General features: G+C 35.1%; 2 protein-coding genes across 2 annotated transcripts; both read left to right on the top strand.

The window, feature by feature from the left end:
* The first annotated feature begins 1,353 nt into the window (after positions 1-1,353).
* Positions 1,354-3,054, top strand: LOC130713848 (protein NRT1/ PTR FAMILY 2.8-like). The gene has a single exon (XM_057563661.1). It carries the CDS (start codon positions 1,441-1,443, stop codon positions 2,869-2,871), a length of 1,431 nt encoding a protein of 476 aa, XP_057419644.1. The 5' UTR covers positions 1,354-1,440; the 3' UTR covers positions 2,872-3,054.
* A 707-nt stretch (positions 3,055-3,761) lies between these two features.
* LOC130713921 (expansin-like B1) lies at positions 3,762-5,353 on the top strand. The gene is made up of 4 exons (XM_057563751.1): positions 3,762-3,999; positions 4,326-4,435; positions 4,560-4,874; positions 5,007-5,353. The coding sequence occupies exons 1-4, from the start codon at positions 3,864-3,866 to the stop codon at positions 5,199-5,201; spliced, it is 756 nt and encodes a 251-aa protein (XP_057419734.1). The 5' UTR covers positions 3,762-3,863; the 3' UTR covers positions 5,202-5,353.
* Positions 5,354-10,904: the final 5,551 nt, after the last annotated feature.

Genomic DNA, 10,904 nt, shown 5'->3' with positions numbered 1-10,904 from the left:
TTAAAACATGGGACTCAGTTACAAACTTTCTTAGTGAACTTCAATCCCGGTATAAGGAGGACAGTTACAAGATTGTTCGTAAAATCAAGGATCACATGCCGAAATTTATTTAAAAGGCACGTGGAATATATATCCCAAATTCTGCATGAATATAATAAAACCACCTCCTTCTAATGCAAAATTACATCATGAGTCACACATGCAAAAAATCCTTCAGTTATTCTAGCTAAAAAATCTCAAAGCTTTGACTACTTCAAAAGAATCAAGTATGTAAAAAAAGTTGAACACAGTTAGAAACAGAACAGCAAAAAATGGAGAATGTGAGGACTCATTCACCTTCTGCACTGGAGGAGCAAGAACCTATTCCACACTGTCCTTCTCCTGTTTCACCTAGAGAACCAGGAGGGTGGAGTTCTGTCAAATACATCATAGGTATTTATTTGATCTCACTATTTAACAACAATCAATGTTGTCAGTAGTCACAAACATCATTAACTTCCCACTATTTTAATGCATTAATGAATGTTGTTGATTTCTTTGCTTTTCACAGGAAATGAGTCATTTGAGAAATTGGCATCCATGAGTTTGATATCAAATCTAACAATGTACCTGCTCACCAGCTACAATCTCAGTGGCATATATGTGGTTAATGTGGTTCAAATCTGGAATGGATCCTCCAACATTGCTTCATTAGTCGGTGCTTTCATTTCTGATACTTATCTTGGAAGGTTCCACACACTCCTTTATGGCACTTTTGCATCACTTCTGGTAAGGAAATCAACATCTATCTCCTAATTTCCATGCACATAACGTGTTTGATAAAAAAAAATTATCCTATGTACTTCCGCTTTCCAGAATATCATAACTTATAATGTAACCAATATGTATTGAAACAGAAATTATGAAAAGATGCTAACTTTGATTCATTGATTCACTGATGGGGGTATTCATACAGGTTTAGAATCTAATATACTAAGTGGTCTAACAGATGGTTAATTATTAATGTTAAATCATTAACAAAGTTTGAAGTTGTGAATCATTAACTGGTACAAAGATCCTTTGTCCTCATTTGATGTCCACTTCCTCATCTCACCAATAAAATTGTGCTGTGTAGGCATGAATGTGGCTATTATAACTTTACTTTAGGATTTCTCTCCCAGTCCCACTATCAGATGGCTAATTAACTTTAGGACAAAACTTAGGGGTGCAACTATAGCATGACGTGTGGGCTGAAAAAGGAGTAATTGAGGGAAGTTATGACATGAAAAATATTTCCGAAGTAAGTAATTCAGTATTCTATTAGGCAAGCATAAACAGTACACATAGAGTAATGTATCTAAGTTGTCTCCTGAACTTGTGTTATTGAGCATTGCATCAAGCTTTCAAATCCCTTATTGATTCATTATCAGCTTGGATTGTATTTGACAGGGTATATTGACCATGACCCTGACAGCAGCTATACATCAATTAAGGCCACTTTCCTGCAAAGAGAGACCCAATTGTCAATGGCCACATCCTTGGCAACTAGGTATCCTCTTTGCAGGTCTTGGACTCTTATCCATTGGAGCTGGGGGCATTAGGCCCTGCAACATTGCCTTTGGTGCTGACCAATTTGACACCAACACAAAAAAAGGCAGGGCGCAATTGGAGAGCTTCTTCAACTGGTGGTACTTCACTTTCACCATTGCACTCATTGGAGCACTCACATGTGTTGTCTATATTCAAACCAATGTCAGCTGGACCTTAGGCTTTGCCATTCCAACCATCTGTCTCGCTTTCTCAACGCTCATCTTCCTTTTCGGCCGCCACACTTACATCTACAAGAAGCCTCAAGGGAGCATCTTCTCAGACTTGGCCAAGGTGGTTTCAGCAGCATTTAGAAAAAGAAAACTAAACGCTTCTGGGAGAACCCTTTATGATCCTGCTCCTATAGATTTGGAAAATGCTCCCCTTGTTCAGACAGATAGGTTCAAATTCCTTGATAAGGCTGCTATAATAGCTGATCCAAGTGAATTGAACAACCAAGGCATGCCAAGGAATGCTTGGAGACTTTGCAGTTTGCAACAAGTCGAACGCCTCAAATGCTTGATGGGAATTCTACCAGTTTGGGTGACAGGAATCTGCACTTTCATTGTAATGGATCAGCAGAACACTTTTGGGGTTCTTCAAGTTATTCAAACCAATAGATCCATTGGACCACACTTCAAGGTTCCACCAGGTTGGATGAACCTGATATCAATGCTAGCACTTTCAATCTGGATATACATTTATGAGTGCATCTACATTCCTCTAGCAAAGAAAATCACCAAAAAGGCCACAAGATTAACCATGGAACAAAGAATCAAAATTGGTGTTTTTCTATCCATCCTGTGCATGATTGTGGCTGCAATTGTTGAGAAGAAGCGCCGCGACTCGGCTATAAGACACGGAACCTTTCATTCACCCATGAGCTTTGTTCTGTTGTTGCCACAGTTTGCACTGTCAGGCCTGAATGAAGTCTTTGCTGCTGTTGCTATCATGGAGTTCTTCACCTTGCAGATGCCAGAGAACATGAGAACTGTTGCTGGGGCAGTTTTCTTTCTGAGCTTGTCTATTGCAAATTACATTGGTTCTCTGATTGTCAATGTTGTGCATAGAGTAACATCACAGAAAGGAAGGACACCGTGGATTGGTGGTCATGATTTGAATCACAATAGGCTTGAGTACTACTATTATCTTATTGCTGCCTTGGGAGCTTTGAATTTTATCTACTTCAATTTCTTTGCTAAAAAGTATTTGAGAAATAAGAAGGTGCAACCAGTGGATTTAGATATGGTGTTGGAAATGGTAGGCACCGAGACAAAGGGAAACATGATCATAGTGTCCTCCTGATAGAGTTTTAATTACTCCAAAAAGTCAAGTTCTTTGGTGCTTTGTGTTTTGCTTAGAGAAGCTAGTTTTGGTCTGGTTGTAATATACAATTTATTATTATCCTTTTTTATGTCTTGAACACTTTAAAATGTTCCCAGTAAGATACTAGTAAATTAGTCTAGGGATTCAATTTGATTAAATTTTACCTCCACTAGGTATTGTTATTTGGTCATATATGTTAGCACTTCCTTTCACAAATTACTAAATAATCAACATTGTTGTAACTACAATTCTCAATATCATTCCAACTATCGCTTTTTTCTATTCCGTGTTCCAAATACCTGACCGGGTGCAATACAGACGTATGATCATTAGGCTTTAACCGGGTTAATTTTTTCCACCTCTTAGAAAGAATCAAAGAAAAGAACTTAAAACAAAATACTTAAAATTTCAGATTTAGTTTACATTAGATGTGTTGAATTTACTACCATTAATGAATCTATGAGTGCATTACAATAAAACCTGGCTGCTAGATTTTTTATTGGGAATGGAGTCTTGAACAATAATCAAGTTTAGTTGTTTCACCTTTCTTCTTAATCTATTTATTCAAATAATGATGGTGTTAGTAGCACATATGGATATACATTATAGTAAGAACTGAAGATTCCTTCAATTTGAGGTTCCTCTGGTAGCCTTTGATTTTGACCCAACAAACCATGTATTCATAATATAAATGAATAAATCTTGGACGTGTTCATTAGTGTTTATAATTTTGAACACAGAAAAAACTATGCTTTAGTGGAATAGTTCAAAACAAGTCTATATTAGAATATTTAGATAGACCCAGGTGTAAGAAAAAGTGGGCTATATCACCCCGGTATATATGTAGGAAGGTTGTGCTATAAATATGACTCCATATCTCAATTGCTTCACAAGTCACAACTTTCTCTGCTTCTTATTATCACATAAAGCATTCTCTCTACTATTTGCGGCTAAGAACTTGTCATTCAGACATGGAACTTAACTTCAAGCACCAACTTGGCCTTATTTGTGTGATATTGATATTTCCAGCACTGTGTAACTGCAAGGAGTATTATACTAAATCCAAAGCAACCTATTATGGCACCTCTGATGGCTATGGGACTCCAAGTAAGTGATATGCAAATAAGTTGTTTGTACTAGGAATCAGGATGGAACACATTTGCATTTTTCACTAATGAAACTAACTAATTGCTTTGCTTATGTGAAAACCATTTTAAGAATATTCATTTAAAGGTGCATTGTTTCACTTTTAATTTCCAATCACATGTATAAAAGTGCATTGTTGATAATGCAGATGTATGGCTGAAAATTCTCTTATAATTGACTCTAGAGCCAAAGTTAATTCTGTTAAGAAACTTCTATTAATAGCTTATGACTATCAAAATTGATTATAAAAAAACGTACCTAATTCAAACATGATAAATATATTTTAGTTGGAGTTTGTGGCTTCGGAGAATATGGAAGAACGGCCAATGATGGTAATGTCGCAGCTGTGTCTGCTAGGCTATGGAAGAATGGAGCCGGTTGCGGTGCATGCTATCAGGTATTTCTAATAATCCTTTGCAAAAGAAAGCTTCATCATAATTGAACATGGAAGAAAACCTTGCAAGTATCTCCACTAATAATTGTTTAAGTTCTAACAAAATTAAATGATGATGGTGATTAAGGTAAGGTGCAAAATACCACAATACCGTAATGACAATGGAGCATATGTGGTGGCAACAGACTATGGTGAGGGAGACAGAACAGACTTCATCTTGAGCCCACGCGCATTCTCGAAATTGAGATGCAACAAAACTGCATCTGAAGCATTGAAGAAACACGGTGTGCTTGATATTGAATACAAAAGAGTCCCCTGCACATTCAAGGGCAACAACATCATATTTCAAATCACTGAACACAGCAGAAACCCCGGTTACTTCGCCATCGTGATTCTCTATGTCGGTGGAAAATCTGATATCACTGGTGTTCAGATGTTGCAGGTATGCATAAACACAATTCTCACATAATAGTTTCTAATTTAATTTGTTCTGTTGAAAATGCTTCTTCTTCTATTCAATTACTTGTTTGTGGTTGTGTTGAATGTGTTTTGTTGAAATGTGTCAATGATGTAGAAAGAGTACCACAAATGGGAGCTTCTACGCAGGTCTTATGGTGCAGTGTTTGACATTGCTAACCCACCTAAAGGTGAAATCCGGTTGAAGTTCCAAGTGAGTGATGGCAGTGCATTGCCTCATTGGGTGGGGCCTAAGTTTGCAATCCCTGCAAATTGGAAGGCTGGAGCTACTTATTCCACAAAATTGGTGTAATTACAAGAAAAGAAACACTTTAAGATCCCAATAAGAGTTATTGCTCTTTTGCCAAAGGCACTAGAATAATGGGTTACTTGTACTTTTTTTTAATCTCAAACTACATATATATGGAGTATGAATAAAATAAATGTAGTACACTTTCTCTTTTACTCATATTTGATATTTGGCTTCCAATGCAAACATTTTTGTTTTTAGCACCAGCCTTGATATTGTTAAAGTTCATGACTTACTAGCCAAGGAACCTGTGATATGCAGAGGTCTTGTAATATTTAATGAGTACAAGTTAAAATTGAAGTATTCAAAAATTGAGTAAATATAAATTAGTATGTTCAATGATTATAATTACATATAGTCAGCATAGAAAAATGTTTGAATATGAAGATATGCTATTTCAATGAGAAGATTAATCTTGTACAGATCAAACTTATCTCTGCAATTACTAATTCACAACACTTGCTTTCATTATGATGTAGCTTTGTCTTGATATTTTTTCACAGCTTTTTAAGCATCAATTCAACACTAAATCCTGGAAGCATAGAAAAACCTACAAAAATAAGTCAAGAAATTAATCAAATAAAATAACAGCCCCTATTATTTGATTGTATAGAAACAAACAACCATATGGGCAGTATGGCACATCAAAGGTACACATTTCAATAAAAAACAATTGAACGAAACATAATAAAGTAATAACTTGGCTGACATGACAAAAGCCTTATCTTTCTGGTCACAGCTGAGATAAACAATCATAGAAACACACCATAAACATTAGGTATGTAATTTAATGGAAAAGCAAAGTCTACACAATCTTTCTGTTTCTGTTGACCCATTTGTTTTTGCTTCTTTGTTTAATATGATTTGTAAGTTGCATGACCACAATCAACATTAATTTGCATGTTTTATTAGAAAATGGTTTTTTTTTAAGGAATTAGAAAATGAATTGGATCAGGATACCTTACTTTTGTGTTTGAATCCCTCTCATAGTGTAGTTATGGATTAGCCTCACTGTGTTCTGTTGTCTTTGGCAAATGTAGTAACTGCGTGTTACCTTGTAAATTGGTATAATATTCATCTACTATTCTAATCATGTGAGGATGCATCTAGGATAATCTTTGAAGGATAATAGAATTTGTATTTCCTGATCAGCAAAGCATGCATGGCACCCAACAATTATTGTTCTGATCAAATTTTCCTTGATTATAAATTCTCAGTCATAACTTTTAAAATGCAAAGTTTATTTCCATTGTTGATTTGTTCAATATCAATGTCTTTACAATCACCAGAACCTATAACCTCTAGACATGGGAAGCTCATCAAGTTTTTACTTCTTCACTGAGATTGATGAACATCATCCGTTTACATTCTTATAACCACGAGGGACTGATCATGCTTCACTAAGAAATAAGTAGTCGCAGTACCACGATTTCATCAATCTAACCCAGCAGGTGCTCCACTCCAACCTTAATGATTTTCCAAGGAATCATTCATTCCAAGTTCCACAAGCCTCCTTCGGCCAGTTCAACAAGCTTCCTTTTTGGGCCAAGTCCAATTCCCCTTTATAGGCCAAGCTTCCTTATTGAAATGCTATCAATATATTTGAATTATTTGTCTGATGCAGCTCAAAGGTGGAAGGAAGAGGTCAACTTCAACTTCAACCTTTGGGCATTATCCTATGAAGCTTCAGAATACAAGCCACGGTCATCATAGTGTGTTCCCATGTAGCGTTCTAGCAGAGCTAACGCTATCTTAACTCTATCAAGGCAAAAAAGAACTATACTAGTATATGCTTGCAAGTTTTAGGATTTTTGGAGCATTCGATCTGCCTCTGTATTTTATTTTTCTTAGGTGTAAAGTCTTTTGGTAGTTTCCTTGTGTTGTTAGGCTTCTGCCTTTTCTATTGTTGGTTTTTAGCATGCTAGTCTGGGTAGAACTGCGTATTTGTGGACTATATGATAGTGCTATTTTCCAGGATAGTCCTGTGGCGTTTTCCTTCAGTGTAGATGCCGTATGGCTTGGCTTTTAGCCTTAACCTTAGAGACACCTATGAACAAAAAAAGTGATGCAGCTAACATTTTAGTTGCCCAACCAAACCTTATTGTAAAAGGTGGACCCTATTTTTAAGATAGAAATTAGAAATATGATTTTTATTATTAGACTAATATTTGAGATACAAACGAGTACTTAGTTTAAGTGGTATATATTTAATTCTCATTTATAAAGTTTTTTGTTCGAGTCTTGTATATGAATATAGAAAATTAGGGGCGTAACTAGGATTTTGACACTGGTGGACCAATTAGATCAAACAAAATATTTATATGTGTACAATTGAAAATACTCTAAAAAATTATAGTGGACAAAAACAATCCACCATAATTTTGGTTCACCGTGGTTTCTATTGTTTATCTAAAATTCATTATGACTTAAAAGAAGAAACAATATTTTTACCTCATAAATACAAGAGTATTTTGATATGAATCACATTTTTCATTAAATATGTTAAGGGAGAAAAATGTAAACGTAATTAAGTATGTTATGAAAGTGAAAACACAATTAATGAACATTTTAGTAATTTTATATCCAAAACTAATTTTATTTATTTTATCCCAACAACATTCTTCATTTTTTAAGCATTTGCGTAAGATTTTCATCAAACTTCATTACATCGAGCATAATTAGTTTGATTATAAGAGATACTAACCAATTTATAAGTTTGTGAAAACTAAAAGTCTGAATAAATAATAATCTAAGAAATGTGGTTGTCTTTCGGTATTATTTATATTTATAAATACATTAAATCAGTTTAGCATGTACAATAGTTGTGTTTAGCTTAATGGTAATTCATGTTGAAGAAGTCTTTTGTGTTGGAGGTTCGATTAATGTTCAAAACATTTTTCCTTTTTATAATTTTTTTTGGTTAAAAAATGAATTTAATACTAGAGTGAGAGGGTTCGAACACAGAGCAAACGGGAGTGTGAGAGATTCAAACACAGGAAGTGTATAGAAAAAAATTACAGATTAACCACCACGCCACCTTGTTTTTTGTGTAGAGAGTTGTCTCAGTATGTATATTTACTTTACTACAAGGGCTATAAGAAAATATACATAGTATCGAAATGAAAATAAAAAATATAGGGGGCGGCAGCCCAGTGAGCCACCGCGGTGCCTCCGCCCCTGCTCACTATAACGGACGTTCCATACCATAATAAGATTATTTTAGGTGAAAAACACTTATTCAGAAAAAATACTAATATTTGAAAGAGAAAGAACATAAAATAAAGGAAACATAAAAAAATGAAATACTTCGTTGTATTATGAGCGAGGGTGTCATTATTTTGATATGTTAGAGCTAAATTTAACATTAAAGTTATGAAACTGTTTCAAAACCAATTGTTAATTGGCAACTTTCATTTAAATATTCAATTAAGGATTGCTTGAGAAGTTAAACAAGAGTGATTACATAGCACTAGTAGTAGTACTGTAGCACTTTGGATAAGGGTATGCAAAGTAGGCAATATCTAGCCTCTCATATTTCCTTGAACTTCCTTGTTCAACTTGCTCTTTTCAACTTGGAAGTGGAGAAAACTTGAAATACATCCAAACAAAGGTGTCCCAGTTCGAAGTTGGAGTTAGTAAGTTAGTACAATAATTTAGCAAACATCAAACATGGATATTCCTTTAATTGCTTAATCATTACTCATTCACCATGTTACTTAGATCAACACACATTTAAAATTAGCTAGCTGCCATGGTTTCAAGAATCTTATATATTTGACCAAACCAAAGCAGTGAACATTATGTTCAACTCTGCCTGAATTTTACCCATTAACAGAAAGTTTGTTGAAAACATTGTATTTTAGCATTCTTCTTTAGGTCTTGCTAGCTAGAGCCCTGAGAAATTAAAGATTTTTTTTGTTGTTGAGAAAAACCATAACAACACATGAAGCCTAAAATGTTTTACTTTATGCATTCTTAATAATAAGTGTCTTAACGTTATATTTGTTGACATTTATCTTCTATGATTACTAATTAAGACTTGATAAAAAATATAAACCACATATTTTTGGACAACTTTAACACTCTTCTATTAGTAGAAGGAATCTCACTGTCACTCGAGGAATAGAGTATGAATACAGATACAAATTATATAAAAGAAACTCTATATAGTTTCATCAAATAATTTAAAAAAAAAACCAAAAGCGTCATGTTCTTAGAGTTATAATCTTTTTGACTTCTTGTTTTGACTAAAATGTTGGTCTATACTCGTGTTTTGACAAAAATCTATGGAGACAGATATGGTGAAAGTGTGAGATGGATACTGGATGATGTTATAGGCTCAAAACGCTCGGTGGACTAAGGATATCCACGGTATAGCACAGCAGGATGTGTATACATATTTATACAGTCTGATTTGAAGTGTAGTTAAAACACTTAACTTTAGTGAAGATATTGTAAATGACTTCCGAGTTGGTAGTCATGCTTGGGCAGCTTCGTATTATTAATTATGTCGACTGTTTTACTTGACTGGCTATTGGATGAGACAAATCTTGTTTTTCATTGTCCTGGTCGATCAACACAGCATTCACTCGGCTATGAATCATTTGAGTGGTCCATGATGATATTGGGTCATTAGACAATCTGGCTGGCAATAATAGATGAGAAAATTATCGTTTCACACTGAAGTGACTAGTGATGAGTGGTGTATAAAATTCTGAGTAATCTGGATAAAGTTAAAGGCAGAGACTATTTGGACCATCCCTCTTTACTATCCACACCATCCCCTTAAGTGCAAAAATACATTTATACCCCCAAATATTTTAAAAAATAACTGCTCCAATTAAAAAAAAAACCCTAATCCCAACATAAGGGAAATCGACGTCTGTTAAATTCAAAACCTTCCGCAATCAAGATAGCGGTAACTACCGCAGTCAAGATAGCGGTAACTTCCGCTATCAAGATAGTTGTAACTTCCGCTATCAAGATAGTAGACACAACAAACGTGAGCATTAGACAAAACATAAGGGAAATTGACGTCTGTTAAATTCAAAACCTTCCGCAATCAAGATAGCGGTAACTACCGCAGTCAAGATAGCGGTAACTTCCGCTATCAAGATAGCTGTAACTTCCGCTATCAAGATAGCTGTAACTGCTATCTTAATAGCGGAAGTTACAGCTACCTTGATAGCGGACGTTACAGCTATTTTAATTGCGGTAGTTACCGCTACTAAGATAGCGGTAGTTACCGCTACTAAGATAGCGGAAGTTACCGCTACTAAAATAGCGGTAGCAATTAAACGTCCGCATTTTAAGTGGCGGAACGAACCAGAACCCACATATTCAACCCAGATTTACGCGAAAAACCCGTAAAAATCCCAAAATCTCACCTATTTTGAGCTTCTAATCTTCTCTTGATCTCACTCACTTATCTTCTACACTGATTTGAAGCTTCAAGGTGTGTGATATATTGATTTAGAAGATGAAATATGGATGGGGGAAGGTGAGAGTGGAAGAGGAAGAAGATGAAATATGGATGTGGGGGGTATTTTTGGAATTATAAAAAAAGGGGATGGTGTGGATAGTAAAGAGGGATGGTCCAAACTCTGCAAAAGTTAAAATGGGACTCAATGATTGTCCAATAAGCAATAATTCATCAACATGATTATGAGAAAGGTGTGAGATTGCAAGTCAAGTATTACAATTTTC

Source organism: Lotus japonicus, chromosome 4 (genome assembly GCF_012489685.1).
Source record: "Lotus japonicus ecotype B-129 chromosome 4, LjGifu_v1.2".
In the NCBI taxonomy this organism is placed as follows: Eukaryota; Viridiplantae; Streptophyta; class Magnoliopsida; order Fabales; family Fabaceae; genus Lotus; species Lotus japonicus.
This window is presented reverse-complemented; position numbering and strand designations above follow the sequence as displayed.

What these genes read in the sequence shown, in the direction of transcription:
- LOC130713921 (XM_057563751.1), top strand. Translation starts at nt 3,864, where the DNA reads ATGGAACTTAACTTCAAGCACCAACTTGGCCTTATTTGTGTGATATTG. An exon ending in TGATGGCTATGGGACTCCAA is followed by an intron (nt 4,000 to 4,325) that starts GTAAGTGATATG and finishes AATATATTTTAG; the next exon opens with TTGGAGTTTGTGGCTTCGGA. An exon ending in GTTGCGGTGCATGCTATCAG is followed by an intron (nt 4,436 to 4,559) that starts GTATTTCTAATA and finishes ATGGTGATTAAG; the next exon opens with GTAAGGTGCAAAATACCACA.
- LOC130713848 (XM_057563661.1), top strand. Translation starts at nt 1,441, where the DNA reads ATGACCCTGACAGCAGCTATACATCAATTAAGGCCACTTTCCTGCAAA.